The 18241-nt window shown below is 37.7% G+C and overlaps 1 protein-coding gene across 2 annotated transcripts in view; it reads left to right on the forward strand.

Moving 5' to 3' along the window:
• Positions 1-18241, forward strand: part of DNAlig1 (DNA ligase 1) — a 158643-nt gene that overhangs the window by 111343 nt on the left and 29059 nt on the right. For both annotated transcript variants that reach the window (XM_089095699.1, XM_089095700.1), the window contains 2 exons: positions 4965-5213; positions 15446-15533. In XM_089095699.1, the coding sequence (XP_088951825.1) occupies positions 4965-5213; positions 15446-15533 (337 nt within the window). The remainder of the gene's footprint in view (positions 1-4964; positions 5214-15445; positions 15534-18241) is intronic.

An 18241-nucleotide genomic window follows, 5' to 3' on the forward strand; every position in this document is an offset into this window, starting at 1 on the left:
TCTTGCTTGCTGGAGGTTAAATCTTAAAACGAACAGAAATTATTTCTTATATGAGGGGGATGCCCCTTCCTAAACCCTTTGTCGGTCTATTTTGGAAATATATTCTTGACAGAACTAAATTGAAGAGCTTCATTGACGAACTAATTGGCAGACCAAGTTCCGTAATATGATAAGCTGGCTTGATCCTGCCGCTCCCGAGAGGTGTATCTGCTGGAGGCTCTTGCTTGCTGGAGGTTAAATCTTAAAACGAACAGAAATTATTTCTTATATGAGGGGGATGCCCCTTCCTAAACCCTTTGTCGGTCTATTTTGGAAATATATTCTTGACAGAACTAAATTGAAGAGCTTTATTGACGAACTAATTGGCAGACCAAGTTCAGTAATATGATCAGCTGGCTTGATCCTGCCGCTCCCGAGAGGTGTATCTGCTGGAGGTTCTTGCTTGCTGGAGGTTAAATCTTAAAACGAACAGAAATTATTTCTTATATGAGGGGAATGCCCCTTCCTAAACCCTTTGTCGGTCTATTTTGGAAATATATTCTTGACAGAACTAAATTGAAGAGCTTTATTGACGTACTAATTGGCAGACCAAGTTCCGTAATATGATCAGCTGGCTTGATCCTGCCGCTCCCGAGAGGTGTATCTGCTGGAGGTTCTTGCTTGCTGGAGGTTAAATCTTAAAACGAACAGAAATTATCTCTTATATGAGGGGGATGGCCCTTCCTAAACCCTTTGTCGGTCTATTTTGGAAATATATTCTTGACAGAACTAAATTGAAGAGCTTCATTGACGAACTAATTGGTAGACCAAGTTCCGTAATATGATCAGCTGGCTTGATCCTGCCGCTCCCGAGAGGTGTATCTGCTGGAGGTTCTTGCTTGCTGGAGGTTAAATCTTAAAACGAACAGAGATTATTTCTTATATGAGGGGGATGCCCCTTCCTAAACCCTTTGTCGGTCTATTTTGGAAATATATTCTTGACAGAACTAAATTGAAGAGCTTCATTGACGAACTAATTGGCAGACCAAGTTCCGTAATATGATCAGCTGGCTTGATCCTGCCGCTCCCGAGAGGTGTATCTGCTGGAGGTTCTTGCTTGCTGGAGGTTAAATCTTAAAACGAACAGAAATTATTTCTTATATGAGGGGGATGGCCCTTCCTAAACCCTTTGTCGGTCTATTTTGTAAATATATTCTTGACAGAACTAAATTGAAGAGCTTTATTGACGAACTAATTGGCAGACCAAGTTCAGTAATATGATCAGCTGGCTTGATCCTGCCGCTCCCGAGAGGTGTATCTGCTGGAGGTTCTTGCTTGCTGGAGGTTAAATCTTAAAACGAACAGAAATTATTTCTTATATGAGAGGGATGCCCCTTCCTAAACCCTTTGTCGGTCTATTTTGGAAATATATTCTTGACAGAACTAAATTGAAGAGCTTCATTGACGAACTAATTGGTAGACCAAGTTCCGTAGTATGATCAGCTGGCTTGATCCTGCCGCTCCCGAGAGGCGTATCTGCTGGAGGTTCTTGCTTGCTGGAGGTTAAATCTTAAAACGAACATAAATTATTTCTTATATGAGGGGGATGCCCCTTCCTAAACCCTTTGTCGGTCTATTTTGGAAATATATTCTTGACAGAACTAAATTGAAGAGCTTTATTGACGAACTAATTGGCAGACCAAGTTCAGTAATATGATCAGCTGGCTTGATCCTGCCGCTCCCGAGAGGTGTATCTGCTGGAGGTTCTTGCTTGCTGGAGGTTAAATCTTAAAACGAACAGAAATTATTTCTTATATGAGGGGGATGCCCCTTCCTAAACCCTTTGTCGGTCTATTTTGGAAATATATTCTTGACAGAACTAAATTGAAGAGCTTCATTGACGAACTAATTGGCAGACCAAGTTCAGTAATATGATCAGCTGACTTGATCCTGCCGCTCCGGAGAGGTTTATCTGCTGGAGGTTGTTGCTTCCAGTTGAAAAAAAAAAAACTTCGGGTCTTTGGGCATTGAATTCAAGGCCAAACTTAGCGTACTCAGAATATAGCAATGTAGTAGCCTCGCTAGTGCGTTTGATAGTACGACTCAAATTCTGAATTTTGTCTGCGTATCAGATAAGAGATAAATTAAGACCAGCAACCATAAAAAACGTGACAAATGCTGACTGTGCTGCAAGAACTACATTGTTGAACAGTGATTGAGATGGAACACCACTTATTTTGTGAGATATCCTGTTCAACAATGACTATCCCGTTTTATTCTTTGACACCCTAACTTGAGGGTTAAAAATCGGGGTTGAATGGTATAAATCTTGACATGAAGGGTTTCCTATTCTGCGATTATAGTCTAAATTACCGCATTTGGAGATAATCATTTAATTTGATCTGCCATTTCTAGCTGAGTGGTTAGCGCGGTAGCCTTGAAGTTCTTTGTCAGCGAAGACTGGGGTTCGAGTCCTGGTGGCGCTGGTTATTTGTTTAGATTCAGTGGCATGAGGTTCAGTGGCATGACTTCGGAAGCTCAGCCAGAGTGGACCCAACTCTAAATGGGTATCTAGAGAAATTTGGGGATTGTAAAAAGGAAGGGTGTGCGAAAGCACTGGATGGCTGGTCCCCTACATCCCATTGCACTTCCTGGCTGAAGGGTTATGAAATAGAGTGAAATCCAATGCCATATTATTTACCTTTTTACCTTTATGTAACTCGATTTCAGTAAGACAATCGTTTCAAGAAATATTCAATTTTGTAATCTACTCCCATTAGACTCTTAGAGACGACTTCTTAAGGATAATCCATTAAACTCGGGTATCAGGGAAAGTTCCTGATTAGAAAGATATCCTATTCTACAATCTTAGCGCCTTTATAATTGCAGAGGGGTGGTGGGAAAAAAGATTCGAATGGGAAATCTGGATGTATGGGGACTTGAGCCTTGCCCTGGTAATAAAACTGGCGAGCGTTGTTTGAACTATTTGGATCACGGTTGCTGGGAGAATCGTTATGATGCTACCATAACACGACTATTATACCATGATAATTATCCTCCTCCTGGAGGATATATCCTCCTCCTATCCACCTCCTGGTTGTTAGCTTCTGGGTCGCATGGTGAGAAGAAAAGATGCATCTGAATTCTTCTACATTGCAACGTGCAATTCTGTGTACAGGGAAATTTTGTGCCTCAAAATTTTGGTTCTGTTTTTAAAGAACTCCAATGGATTACCCAAGGATTTTTTTTTTGCTTTTATTTCGAGTTTTTCGATTATTCTGTTTCTCAAAAATATCGGCTTTCTGCGTTTTTTTGTGCTTTTTTGTATGCTTCTTGCACTGTTTTTTCCATACGCCGAAGAGTTAGATGTCGCACACTTGCAAATAGATTGGAAATTTAAGCCTAATTCTGAGTGTCAAATAGGATATAATGGTCACGGTTAATTACGACAGTCAGTAAGAACAGGCAGCTTGTATAAAAAAAAAGTATCTATTTAATCTTTTAGATTTAAGTTTAAAGATGTTTTATACCAAATTTTTATTCGAAAAATCTTGCGACAAATTTGGCGGGATTTTCCGGGAACTAACTTAGGTTGACTGCGCTGGCCTTATTTGGGGATCTTTAGTTGGTTTTTGGGTGGTGTGTCAGGCTCGGCCTTTTTTCCTTTTTTTCGCTAATATTATGCGGCGATTTGGTGCATTAATTTAGCTGTAAATATTATCAGTATTCTTCTTGTTTTTACTCACTGTTCACTTACCCACTGTTATTGGAAACGCTGTACAATTCCTCATTTCGGTTTTACGCATTTTTTTATCATTAATAATTAATAATCTTATTTTACTTTCGTAAATTTTAAATTTTTCGTAAACTTTTGTTCTGTCCCATAAAGATTCTCCAAGTATTTCTTTTTTTTATCTAAGTATTACATAAAGAATTTCCCCCTAGTGCAAGGAAAAGCGCTTCCTCTTTCATTTTGTAAAACAAATCTTGATGATACGTGAATTCTTTTGCGGTTAATAAATTTAACCTGACGTGATCATTTTCGCTTTCAAGAATATAAAGTTGTGTTTTGTCTTTGAGTTTCAGTTTTCATCAATTTCTGCTGTCAGTTCTCTCATTTTCGTTTTTTTTTTAGTTTTGTTTACACTAGATACGAAAGACTTGAATGATATCCATATGTCTAACCGTGTATATACTGCCAACGTTTCTATGTCTATTTTCATGCAGATTAAACAGCAATATGTATTATGTATTAGTAACATATCTATAGATGTTTAAGTATTATGTATGTTTTGTAGATATGACATATGTTTCTTTGTGGGTTTGTAAACAAAGCTAAAAAAAAGAACGAAAATGAGAGAACTGACAGCCGACATTGACAAAAACTGAAACTCAAAGACAAAACAGTACATACAAAAGACTAGAATGATACCCGTATGTTCAACCCTTCTATAGAAACTGCCCACGTTTCTATATGTATTTTCATGGACGTTACACAGTATTATGTATTATCTATTAGTAATATGTCTATAGATGTTAAAGAAATATGTATGGTTTGTGGATGTGGAATATGTTTCTATATGTGTTTTTCCCATATGTGGATTCTAGTAGTATAAGATTTTTAAAACAAATATGCTAAATTTCTATCTTATTTCTATCATAACTTGGCTAGAGCGTGATGTAACATCAGTCATCCTCGATGCCTAAGAGGAGTCGCTTGCCAAAGAGGAGTCTAAATCCTCTCGCCTTTCTATACGCAATCTAACATATGCTTTGAGTCTAGTATGTAAGCTCTTTGAGTTGTACTAATTGCGTTTTTGATTTAGGGCAAAGCATGGTTTGAAGCTAGACATCCTTGATGCAAAAGTTGTTGCTCGCTCATGTGAAATTTAAGCTCTCTCGCATTTATTTTTAATATTACACATTACTTTGAATCTAGCAAAATAAGGTCAATGGCAGCGTTGCTAAACGTTTTGTTGATTTAGGCCAAAACTTGGCTAAAGCCTGATGTAACATCAGCCATCCTTGATGCAGAAGCCGTCGCTTGGGATGTTGAAAAGAAGATTCTGCTACCGTTTCAAGTGCTATCGACTAGGAAGCGGAAGGATGTGAACGAAGCAGATATAAAAGTTCAAGTCTGCATATTTGCTTTTGACCTGTTGCAAATAGATGGTGAGCCCATTGTTGATAAACCTTTAAGGATAAGACGTGACTTGATGAAAGAGAAGCTGCAGGTGAGTGATTCTTTATTTTTTTTTATTTTGGTTATTTTGTTGCAGCTGTCTTGGCGATTTAGTTATTACATTAGAGACGAAAATTGTTTGTAGAGACACTATTAAAGCCATACCGGTACTAATAGCAGTTATTTTGTAACTTTGTCGTTTATTTAATAATCCCATGGATTAACCGTATTTCAGTGAACCGTCTGATCTTAAAACTGTACCGTCTGATCTCAAAACTGAATGGCTTCTCCAGAAATAGCTAAAATAAATATCGGAAAATGTTTGAAATATAATTTCGATTAAACTTCCAGGAAGACAGAACGGTCTGTGAGCTGTATACCACCCAGCAGTGGCGTATCCAGGATTTTGTTTCGGGGGGGGGGGCGTCAGTCTACCTTTTTATAGCAGTCTTGTGAGCAAGAAAATTATCTATCATAGTGCAAGATTTCAGGCGGGAGGTAGGGGGGGGGTAGCTTGGTAAAGAAATTAAAAGTACACACTTCGCATGAGTATTTCTAGTTGTAGACTTTTTTTGTTTGAGAATGGATGACAATATTTTGTCAACAAAGTCAGAATTAAAAAAAAAAAAGTTAGAAGCAGTGAGAATTTCTATTTTGGGTGAGTAGTTGTTTAGGAACTGTCACAAAGCAGCAGAATTTAGAAAATATAAAATAAAGGAGTGTATTATTCCTTATATTTGCCTATAGGACCCTTGCTTTAGAGAACCAAATAAATAAAAAATAATATATCAAAGACAATTGCCCAGAATCTGGTTTTGGAGGGGTGGGGCCTCAGTCTACCTATTCTAACAGCCACGAAAGCAAGAAATGTATTGATATTAACATTGTTTACAGAGGATAAAGCATAATTAAAATTTAAAAAACAGAATCAACTGCACTTAGAGAAACGAGCAACGAAAGACGACCTAACCTCTCACAGTAATAGCCGCCGGTCTTTTTTGGCTGCAAATCGATCAATCAGCTTCGACCTGGATATCGTGGTTCAGGGTTATGTGAGCTAGTCCGTTCAGACGCTCCTCGCCCGAGGAGCTCCGCTGATAGGTTTTTAATCGCTTAAGACAGCTAAAGCTCCTCTCAGCAGAAGTGGTAGTCACTGGTAATGTCTGAAAAATCGTCGAAAGCCTTCGAATGCATGGGAAAAATCTTGCATCGCATGACGCAAGAGTCGAAGCAACAGTTGATGGCTTCTCAGATTTTCCGAGCCACTTCTGTTTCCAAAGGACTAACTCACATTCGAGCGCACGTCTACCCCCGTGAAATCCCTCGTAAACAGCAACAGCGTTCACAAATTCGTTAATATTTAATTACTCGCTGTTAGCTGGCAAAAGCCTTCCGATCTTGAAAGATGCCTTCTGATGGCGCAAAAATCTTTGAGCAAGTTCTTCAATCAGTGAAGAAAAGTAAGGTTCGAACAATGACTAGCGATAAAAAACCTTGATGGACTCATTATCGTTGATGGATTTTCGGCGGATAGACCTTAGAACAGCCGGAGCCACATTTACCTCCTGTGCAGTCTCATAGGCTTTCTGGAAAATATGTTTCAAAATCATTTTGTTTTAACTGCAGTAAAGTATCAGAACATAGCTTAATATGCCGACAGCACTCAACTAAGTCTAAATATTCGGCTTGCAGCGCCTTAGAGACAGAGAGCATTATGGCGCTAACAAACTCTAGCATAGCCATCATGAACATAAAACTAAATTCGGTTGCTTCTGAAACCAATGCCTTTGCTTTTGAAATAGCTTCTGTATCAGACTGTATGCTACCAACTATATCCGTAAGTACGGGAATGTTTACACAACACAAAGAAATTATAACTAAAATGGAATGATGACACTCCACCCATCTCGTTTCGCACATCTTCACAAGCTTTCTCACGGGACTATCAGTACAAACGACAGCGACCGCTTCTACAAACATATTCGTTCTTTTTGGTGAAGATGATAAAAATGATATAATCCGCTGTATAGTAGCAAAGGTTGACCTAACAAGTCCTTCCCTACTAGTTTTACATAAAGCCAAATTTAAGCTCTGCGATGCACAGTGGGTGTAGATCACATGCGGATATTTTTCCCTAATTTCTGCCTGTGCACCAGAATAGCAGCCTGACATGTTGCTGGCCCCATCAAAACCAACCCCCACAAATTTCTTCATTTTTAAGCCGAACGCAATGAAGAGAAAACTGTAAAGCAACAGTCACAAAAACTGTTACTACCGAGTTATTAGTAAAAAACGCTAAGTAAAGCAACCAACTAAAAAAAATAACTAGTTTTTCAGATATTTATTGTCTGATTTCACACCGACCTCTGCATTGGTTTGTGGCGACTCAGGTAGTCCTACTCGTCGGCCCTGGACCATCACCCGTACCATCACCCGTTTTAATCGGTCACTACTCAGCTTCTCAGAGCTTTCCCTCAGAAGCCACAACAGAGTGGAATTTTTTATTGGTGTTATGGAGCCGTCAGAAGTCTTGACGAGACAAAAACCTAGAATTCTTCATGTTCGTCACAGGCTCACTAACCCAGTTTCTCTCAACTTAGTGTTTCACTCAGTGAGCAATCACTGGCAAATCTTCAAAGATGCCGTCACTTTCCGAGCCCGATTCAGTGTCAGTCGCGGAAGCCTTTTCCTGCTTATCGGACAGAGTATTTTCCTCTGAGTCATTGTCTGAGTCACTGTCGTGAAGTACAGAAAGACGAACATTCGGTATTTTGTGACCGAAAGCAGAAAGTACGTCGTCGGGTATCAAGGCTTTCATTATTCGCTGGCTTTCAATACGAGCTCGCCCTAGTTCGAGCTTGATTTCATCGTCCCCGGGCAAAGAAAAATTGGAACGGACAGACACAACACCAATGGATCTAATTCGCTTGGCCTTGGGCAAGGGCAACTGTTCATTAGAATATTGAGCTTCAAAATCCGTTTTACTTTCATATCGACGAATTCGATGTAGAAGTTGGAGGAACGAAAAGTTTATTACAGTACTGTAAGTGCTGGTTTGAGACCGCATCTTCCTAAAAAAATCTTCACACGGTTGGCTATTCATGTCGGAGAGTTTGAAAAGACGTTCGAGCCCAAGCCATTTGAATCGACGAATGAAAAGCACTAGGGAATGCATATTTATCTCTTGGCAATGGTAAAGGTTTGTGGTAATCAAATTCTCGTTCAAAGCATAATGTCCACTTTTTAGGACCCAAGATCTCCAATGTCGAACGCAGTAAACAACAACACCAAGTAAAGATAACCTCTCAAGAGGAGAAAGTTTGCCGTCGTAAAAAACGCGCCGTACGCTTTCCATAAGCCAAAGATAAAACTGTGTTCCTTCGCTTCCAGTAACACGCTGTTTCAGGTGTGCCGGAAGCACGGCAGGAGCACGAAGGAAGGGACACCTGCGACGGTCAGTTATTACCCCCTCAGTTGGAGCATCATGTAGTGTGACCTTAACATTAAAGTACCAAGAAAATGCTCTCTACCCGACTGTTCCAAGGCTTCAAAGATTGCCCTTGAATCGTTAAATTACTCATTTTATTACTTATCTCGCTGTTCCTGGACAAACATCAAATTTGGCAATTAAATCATAATCGCAACATTTTTTCTCCCGATTTTACTAATGGTCGCAAAAACTCGTTTTCCTCGTAAAACTCGTAAAATCTGAAAACAATTAACTTTTGTTAATTAAATTATTTGCGTACATGACTTGTTTGGTAGGTCAAAGTTTGCCCACCCCTCCTCAAAATTATTGAATTTTAGAGACACGGCTAAAAATTCTGGAACGGTTCTAAATGATCAATTCACACGGTAAAATTACCGTTTTTGCAGGATTCTACTTTTTGTTTCTGGAAATTCGGGAATATGAAGGTATTCCAACATTAACCATGCTCATAGTTACACAAGAAATAGAATATAAAATGAATTAACTATTAATAATCCCATTTTTGGCTCTAGAAAAAGATTAATTTTCAAAAAAGTTTGATCCCACCCAAATAATGATAATTTTTACTGTTTCCTTTAATTGATCATAGCTAAGAAAAATTCTTACGAGAAGATTTCCAAATTTAGATTTGGTCGTCTTCAATCTAAATTGAAGACTCCTTTTTTACACCCGCCCACGAAGTTCCCATTTCCTTTAAATCTTTCTTTATGACGTGCTCCCACCCCAGACGTGGACGACCTGCTTTCCGTTTAGCCCTATATGGTTGGCCAAGAAGAACAATTTTCGGCAATCTGTTATCCTTCATTCGCACAACGTGCCCTAGCCACCTCAACCTTTCTTTCAATATAGCCCTTGAGGGCGGCATTGAACCACAGTTTTTGTATATTCTATTGTTTGAAATACGGTCAGTCAGCCGGTAACCCAGAACAATCCTTAAGCAATTTCTCTGGAAAACCTCTAGAAAATCTTCATCTGCTTTTCGGAGCTCCCATGCTTCAGAACAATATTTGACCACTGTCATCACTGTAGCTTCAAATATTCTAGTCTTCGTTTGCAGACTTATCTTCTTATTCCTTCAAACTTTTTTTAACTGTGAAAAAAACACCCTGAGCCTTGGCTGCTCTACTTGTAATATCTTCAGAGTTCCCACCATCTTTACTAATAATACTATCAAGATAAGTGAAGCTGCCCACCTGATCTATCTTTTCATTACCCAACGTCACCTTTTCATCTTCACTTATTCCTAGCCTTAGTGACTTGGTCTTCCTAACATTAATTTTCAAACCAATGCTAGCACCCTGAACTCGCAAAACCTCTAAAACTTTATTCATTTTGCTCACACTTTCCTCTAGGATGCTTAAATCATCAGCATAATCTAAGTCCAGGAAAGTCTTTTCTCTCCATTTGATTCCTTGGTCTCCCATTGCATTTCCTGTGCTCCTTAAGAGAAAGTCCATCAAAATGATCCATATAAAGGGGGAAAGAACACAACCCTGTTTAACTCCTGATTTAATACAAAACCAGCTGCTAACCTCATTTCCTACCTTAACCGCAGCAGTGCTATTCTCGTAAATCGCAATAACCACTTTAATGCATTTGTCTGGTATACCATACAAGGATAAAACCTATACTAAAGCTCTTCTATCAACAGAATCGAACGCTTGCTCATAATCTATATCTACCTTTTACTCCCCTACCTTTTACGCCCTTTAATAGATAAATATAATTTTATATTATATAATTAATATAATAATATAATTATAATTTTATAATATATTCTCCATATACGTCCCATCTACCATTTACGTCAAACTTAGTTTCTTTTTGTTGGAGTCCCCAACCAGTTATGCGCGTGAACTTTAGCCCTCGTCCCGGTTTGAACTAAACGGCTGCCTTTAGGGTCAATTTCAATCACAGTTGACCCTGGATACTTTATTCTAGTTGTAATCATACAACTTTGTAAGTATGTTTCATCGCTCAATCTATCAAGGTTATGGAAATACGTTTACAATTAACGCTGCAATTGTTATTAATAACCGTCATTTTTTTATTTTTTTATTTACAAACGGGTTACAATAAATAAATAAACAAACATCTTATTTAAAAAACACAATCCAATGCATTACTGCATGCCGGACAAAACCCGAAGAAAAAGAAAAACACTTAAAAAAATGTATAATATTTTCTTTTATTATCTTTTATTTCCTCGGACCCTAATATAACCCAAAAAGGGTCCAACCCAAAAACAAATAAATATCTTCTCTCGCCTCCCTCTCCCACCCCTCCAACAAAAAAGTGGGAACTTGAGAATCATCCACGCAAACAACCCAACACAACTCACAACATTCACAAAAAGAGAGAAGAAAAAAAAATAAATAAAAAAAGGAAATAAATCACTCATCCATTCAAAACACAAACAATCATCTCACCGATAAGGTGATTAAGGTGAAATGTTTAAGTTGGCAAGTTCTAATTCAGCGCTCTACTGTGTAGCGTAGTCCTATTTATTTTAACTTGTCATCACCTTCATCATTCACTACATAATTTACAACATTGGCTTTAATAATGTATATAATCTTTATTTTATAACTTTTATACATTTATGTATATATCATAATCTTATATATATATATATATATATATATATATATATATATATATATATATATATATATATATATATATATATATATATATATATATATATATATATATATATATATATATATATATATATATATATATATATATATATATATATATATATATATATATATATATATATATATATATATATATATATATATATATATATATATATCCTCCTGAGACCTGACCATAGAAATACTTTTCTGATTATGTTCATTTCTTTGTAGTTGACTTAAAAAAAATCATTTTGACCATTGATCAACAAAAAAAAAAGTTTAGCCCCCTCCCTCCCTCTGGAGGATGTCCACAGGCGTGGACATTGGGTCCCTATCGAGCTATGAGTATAGTAGAAATCTGTTTCGTCTATTAAAAGAGATATGTCAAAACGTTGAAAACAAAACATTACTCTTCATGAAATTTCTTGAAGCAGTTGTTGTCTCGTGTCAAGCAGAGAATGATTTTACACTGCGAGTACATCCATCTTGACCTTTTGCAGCATCCAGGCCTTCTGCACCGGGCTGCATTCGCCAAGTCACAAAATTCTGGTAGATGAAGTGCAGGTCTGGCATATGGTGCAGGGATTGGCCTCTTTTTCACACTCAAAACACGGTGTTGAGTTTCCCCCAACGGCTCTTCGTTGCTATTTTCTTGACCTCATCACTCCGAGCTTCCAGAATTGAGTAAAAACTCGGCCACGTTGAAACGAAGATCAATGAACTGTTTGAGGTCACCAGAAACTTCTGGACCATGGCCCTTCAGCTCATGAAATGGATTGGCTAGTGCAGCATCCACAAAATGATGAAACAGACGCACAGTCCATTTTTTAGTACGCGTCTCAAATCGGTAATAGCTGACCATGCGGTCCACAAGGTCGACCCCACCCATGTAGATGCTGTAGTCGGAGACTACTTGTGGACATTTGACCTGCACGTAAGACCCCTGGCGCTTGTCATTCCGTTTGACCTCTGTCTCCTCTTCTATACCTTTGCAGTTTGAAGACAGGAGAACCACTTTGTTATCATACCATTGGGTCACAGCCATTTTCTATCTGAGCGCACAGACATGACAGAGGTTCCTCTGCCCTTTCTTTTCATTTCTGTTTCGGTAAAAAGCGTTGGGCCGTTGGCACCCAAACGGTTCTTCATGATAGTTCCGGTCGCATTTATTTTTCTTTCAGCCAGCATATCAAGGAGCTTAACAGACGTGAAGAATCGGTCAAAATAGAGGTATGTACCTTCTGGTAGGGTCTCAGACAAGCGCAGTACGATCCCAGATGACAAGCCATGTGCTACCAGCTGTTCTCCCAGGGTGGTGGCTCCCTGGTAGATTTGGAAGTCAAGTATCAGCCCTGAGGAGCTGGCAAGGACAAAAATCTTTAATCCAACCGGATTAGGTTTGTTAAGGACATATTGCCTGAGCGTCGACATACCCTGGAAGGGTATCATCTGTTCGTCAATTGAACAGTTCCTGTCACGTGGCAACTGGAGACAGATATTTCTGAAGTTGTCACGGATCAGCTGCACCTTCCAAAGCCTATTTTTTGTTTTTTTTTTCATATGAGATTTCTGAATCAACAACGAACTTCAGGTTAGACCGGATTGTGAAGAATCTGTCTCGAGTCATATTTTGTGACATGGCTTCCACCCTAAACTTCCCAGACCAGAACATGCGGATCCGAGAAAACTTGAGGTTTCCCATCAGGATGACAATGCCAACAAACATTTTCAGCTCGTCTGGAGTTACATTCAAGCTTTTGTGGTGGGTCAACTGATAGTTGTAGTTCATGCAAAAAGCTATACGTTTGAAGAAGCTCTCCGGGTAATATTGCAAAAAGAATTGTTATGTACTCCAGTCGTCGTGGTCCTGGAAATGAGCGGGGCCCACGTCCGGGCCACGATGATTATCGAACCGCCGAGACTTCCTCCAGGACAAGGTTGCTGCTACTTTGTCAGCCTTCAAGCGTTTGGCACGGGTTGCTAAGGGTACGTCATCATCAGATTCTTCATTTTCAATATCTGGAAGAACAGCATAACTGCTTGATGGCGGAATGGCTGCAACAGCTGGTTCACCATCACAGTCTGAAGACGACAAGGAGTGGTTTTTTATCCATTCCTCATCATCATCTAAATCAGAGAGGTCCAGGTCACTCTCATCGAGCATTCCAAGGGCGTCATCAAGGGAAACTACAATAAAGGAACAGGTTCAGTAAGCTTGAAACTAATAGCTAGATAGATAGATAGATAGATAGATAGATAGATAGAGATTGGCAAAAGAACTATCACAAACCCTAGTGGACCAAATTTGCATTTCTTAGTAAAAAAAAAATAAAATAACAAAATAATATAATAACAACAAATAGTTATAAATTTAACTAAAACACGACATGTAACAGTCAAAAAATACAAAATACAATAGTCATAAATACATGTCATAAGTATAAAATATTTTAAAGTTCATAATATAAAAAGGTGAATAGGTTAACAAATAAAATAAACAAATATTCAACAATGAAAAAATGATATATGCGAAATAGTTTATTTCTTAGAAGACTTAAGGGTTGTGATTCTGTTTGACTTTTTTTGAATAAGATTCAATAAAAGTTTTTTATAACGTAAGGTAGAAAAGGGTATAGGAGACAAGATGGGGGTGGGGGGGGACACTTTAGGGGGGTGGCGATTTCTTATGGGTGAGTGGCGGCTAGGTTGTTGCCAATCTAGTAAATAAGACAATCATTGGCCTCTGCTATCCCCATTAGAATCAAGATTTGAACTACGAAAAATCAACCCTAGCTCTTTACTCGATTGGAACCGCCTGTCCACAGACGTGGACATGGAGGTTTTCCAAGTTCCAAGAGATTGCACTTATCAAACTAACTGCTTTTAAAACTATCTAAGCACTGTCTACAATCAAGAGAGTACACCTGATTTTTCTCAGAACTCGTTCTCACCACTTTCTCTTTTTTTCTTTTTTCTTACCTTTGCTTTATTTCATCTCCTTATTTTAGCCTTTTCTAGTTTGTAAAAACACCACTAAAAGTCGCAGAAACTTTCTAAAAAAAATCGTAGATGGCTTTCCGGGTCCAAAGAGCACGTTGAAACAACGAAATCTTTGCTAGATGGCGAGGCCTTTGCACAAAAAATATTTTATGGGGGTGTCCACAGACGTGGACACCAGGTCCCAGGAGGATATATATATATATATATATATATATATATATATATATATATATATATATATATATATATATAGAGAGAGAGAGAGAGAGAGAGAGAGGGGGGGGATAATCTACTATTGATGCTGTTCTTGTCTGTGGTCAAGTTTGTTCTTTTTTTACGCAAGATTGTAGAAAGGGTTTTAATAAAATTTCTCTTTTCCACCTCCCCCCTCTCCTCCTTTTGATTCCCTTCTGCTTCCTCTCTCTCTCTCTCTCTCTCTCTCTCTCTCTCTCTCTCTCTCTCTCTCTCTCTCTCTCTCTCTCTCTCTCTCTCTCTCTCTCTCTCTCTCTCTCTCTCTCTCTCTCTCTCTCTCTCTCTCTCTCTCTCTCTCTCTCTCTCTCTCTCTCTCTCTCTCTCTCTCTCTCTCTCTCTCTCTCTCTCTCTCTCTCTCTCTCTCTCTCTCTCTCTCTCTCTCTCTCTCTCTCTCTCTCTCTCTCTCTCTCTCTCTCTCTCTCTCTCTCTCTCTCTCTCTCTCTCTCTCTCTCTCTCTCTCTCTCTCTCTCTCTCTCTCTCTCTCTCTCTCTCTCTCTCTCTCTCTCTCTCTCTCTCTCTCTCTCTCTCTCTCTCTCTCTCTCTCTCTCTCTCTCTCTCTCTCTCTCTCTCTCTCTCTCTCTCTCTCTCTCTCTCTCTCTCTCTCTCTCTCTCTCTCTCTCTCTCTCTCTCTCTCTCTCTCTCTCTCTCTCTCTCTCTCTCTCTCTCTCTCTCTCTCTCTCTCTCTCTCTCTCTCCCTCTCTCTCTCTCTCTCTCTCTCTCTCTCTCTCTCTCTCTCTCTCTCACTCTCTATTGTTTTCTCTCTTTTTCGTCGTCTTTCTTCTTTAAAGCTGTAGTTAAAGTAATGACCGAAAGTGCAATTAAAACTACAATAGGAATTGATTATTTTTGTATTTATTTTGTATTACTTATTCACTATTTTGTTTGCTTTTTCTGTAGCTAGTGGAAGGACAACTTCAATTTGCCACAAGTATTGACCCCGAAACGCCAGAAGAAATCGAAGAGTTTATGGAAAATGCAGTTAAAGGTATGTTTTATATATATATATATATATATATATATATATATATATATATATATATATATATATATATTTATATATATAATAATCATGAAAATATATATATTTATGTATGTGTGTGTGTGTGTGTAATATGGATGTATATAAGCTTGTTTTTAATAAGCTGAAAGTTGGAAGCCGTTGTGAGTCTTTAAAGGTCTTTGTAAATGTATTTTGAAGTCAAAAGCCTCTTTTGCAAACTCTAGTTGAACATATCAAGTTTTAAAATTTGGAATAAGGTCCAATAAAAGAGTGTTGGCCACAGAGTGTTGCTAGTGTGTTGCCCTATACTGGCCAACTTTTGACTCAAAGGGCAGTAAAGCTTAACCGTTTTTCATGCTAGAAGCTCGTTTTTTTCCTCTTTCTCTTTTTATTTTTTCTTTGAAAAATTTTTTACTTTGTTATCGGTTTAAACAGAGTTCGGAGATTTAACTAGGGTTGAGTGCGGATATTCTGCCAGTTACGCAAAACAGAATAAAAGTAATGCAATTGAAAATAACGATAAAATGAACACAACCCATTGGTTAGAAAAACTCAACTGTCTTGTTTTTTACACAATTTTGATTTTGGCTTATTATTTCTTTTTAAAATATTTGTTAGAGATATTTACAAATTATAATTACAATATTTACTTTATTTTTCTTTACTGAAATAATACTTGAAGATGTTCAAAAACAAACAGGGGCGGATCCAAGATTTTTTAAGCGGGGGGGGGGGCAAAATAGGTTGATCCGATAAAAAAAAAATGTTAGGGGGGGGGGGCAAAAATAGGTTGAACCGATAAACTTGCGTTAGGAGCAAGTTTAATTAACGCAAACTTAAGTTAATTAAGTAAATTACACTACTTTAGACTACGCTAGGGGGGCACACCCCCCTCGCCCCCTCCCCTGTATCCGCCACTGAAAACAAACTAACAAAGTGAAATATAATATATATATATATATATATATATATATATATATATATATATATATATATATATAATAACCAGGGAATAGAATATTCCCTGGTTATCGTTATTTAACGTAGGACAATGTGACTCAATGTCTTGCTGTCGAGGCTCCAGAAAGTTTTCGTAGAAAACATGAAAAAACTACAGTAAGTTATTTGCACTCACATCTAAGCTAAGCTCTATCGTTAACAAGCTCCCAGCACCAAGTTTCTCTTTCCAAGCTCTTTTCATTTGTCGTCAACATTCTTGGGTTAAGCCCCCCTTTTAACAAGAATCAATTCAGCAAAGCATTGATCTGGTAAAGCACAGTTAAACCAATAAAGGATGTAACTCCGAGAACAAGTTGTAAGTTATCAACAGAAGAAACTAATTGCACTTATAAATTTTATTTTTTGTCTCACAACATTATGACGGTACAGTTAAATATGACTAGCATACAATTTTTCATCGTATTTATTTACTTTTATTTTAATAGTTATAAATGCCCAGCGATTTCCATTAGTTTTTCCATTTCTTTCTAAGAACCGCATGCAACTAATTATAGGATTTTTTTATAATAGTTTTCATAGCTTCTTTTGGTGAGGCCTAACACTAAACAAGTACTTCAAAAGTCAAATGCAATTTGACTTACTATGGTCGTCCACGACTTGCTCAAACGAATTTCCTTCTTAAAGTGTCGCTGTGTTACAAATTTAAATTTTTTGCCACTTTTTCTTCGAGAAACCTTTGAAATCGCTCGCATGCTTACCCATGGTTCACACTGCTACGTTGCCACGCAAAAACAGCCGTTTTTGCGTGATCCGTTAAATTTCATCTCTTATTTATGCAAGTTTACGTGTCATTATTGTTCAACGGCTTGCGTCGAAATATTTCTACTGAGTCGTTAAAAAATGCGTCGTTATTTTGAAGTGAAATCTTTTTTGACCACATAATGAAAATAACTATTGTACTAATCATATTTGTCAGATATCGTTTATTAAAATTTGACAAAGGATATAAGAAACATTCAATCCTCAAAGTCTGAGAGCACATTTCAGGAGATGAACATAGCAGCTAAGGATTATGTAAATAATTTGGTACAGCTAGCTTTGGCTGCTACATGCTAGCCTTTTGAATATTTTCTCTTGGCTTCTAGTATTTGATTTAGCCTATTATTATTATTCTTATGCTGTTTAAATGTGTCATTACTAGTTTTCGCGCTTTAGTGGCTACAAAGAACCGTTTTTATGTGAGTATTTTTGCGATTTTCCGTGAGCCGTTCTGCATTAAAAAAAAAGGCATAAGTGTAAACCAGGGGTCACGCTTTTAAAACGCTGGAAGAAAGTGCTAAATCTTTCTATCCTTTAACGCTGTTGTGACTTGTAGGCAAAAGTAGTGTCTAAGTTACAAGGTATTTTACTCTACTGGGAATAAAAAAATCTGATTGATTGATTCATACCTTTATTTTCGACAATTCCCAAAAAACTAATAAAATAAATATACAAGTAACTATACAAGTTTTTCGACTAAAATTGTACCGAAAGAGAATATTTTTACCATCTGAGCAGCAGGTTAAAAATTTTCGGTAATCAGAAGAAAATTTTTGATAATGTAAAACGAACGGATAACCGAGTCTGAAAGAAGCAAGCAAAATCAAAATTTAATTTTTCGATTTTTTTAGTACAATGTGTATAAAGGTTAACAAAAAAAAACTTTCAAAAACCCTTCAAAATTTGTTTATATT

The sequence above is a fragment of the Artemia sp. Qi Xiang Cuo genome, chromosome 10 (genome assembly GCF_049724085.1).
Source record: "Artemia sp. Qi Xiang Cuo chromosome 10, ASM4972408v1, whole genome shotgun sequence".
NCBI classification, from domain to species: domain Eukaryota; kingdom Metazoa; phylum Arthropoda; class Branchiopoda; order Anostraca; family Artemiidae; genus Artemia; species Artemia sp. Qi Xiang Cuo.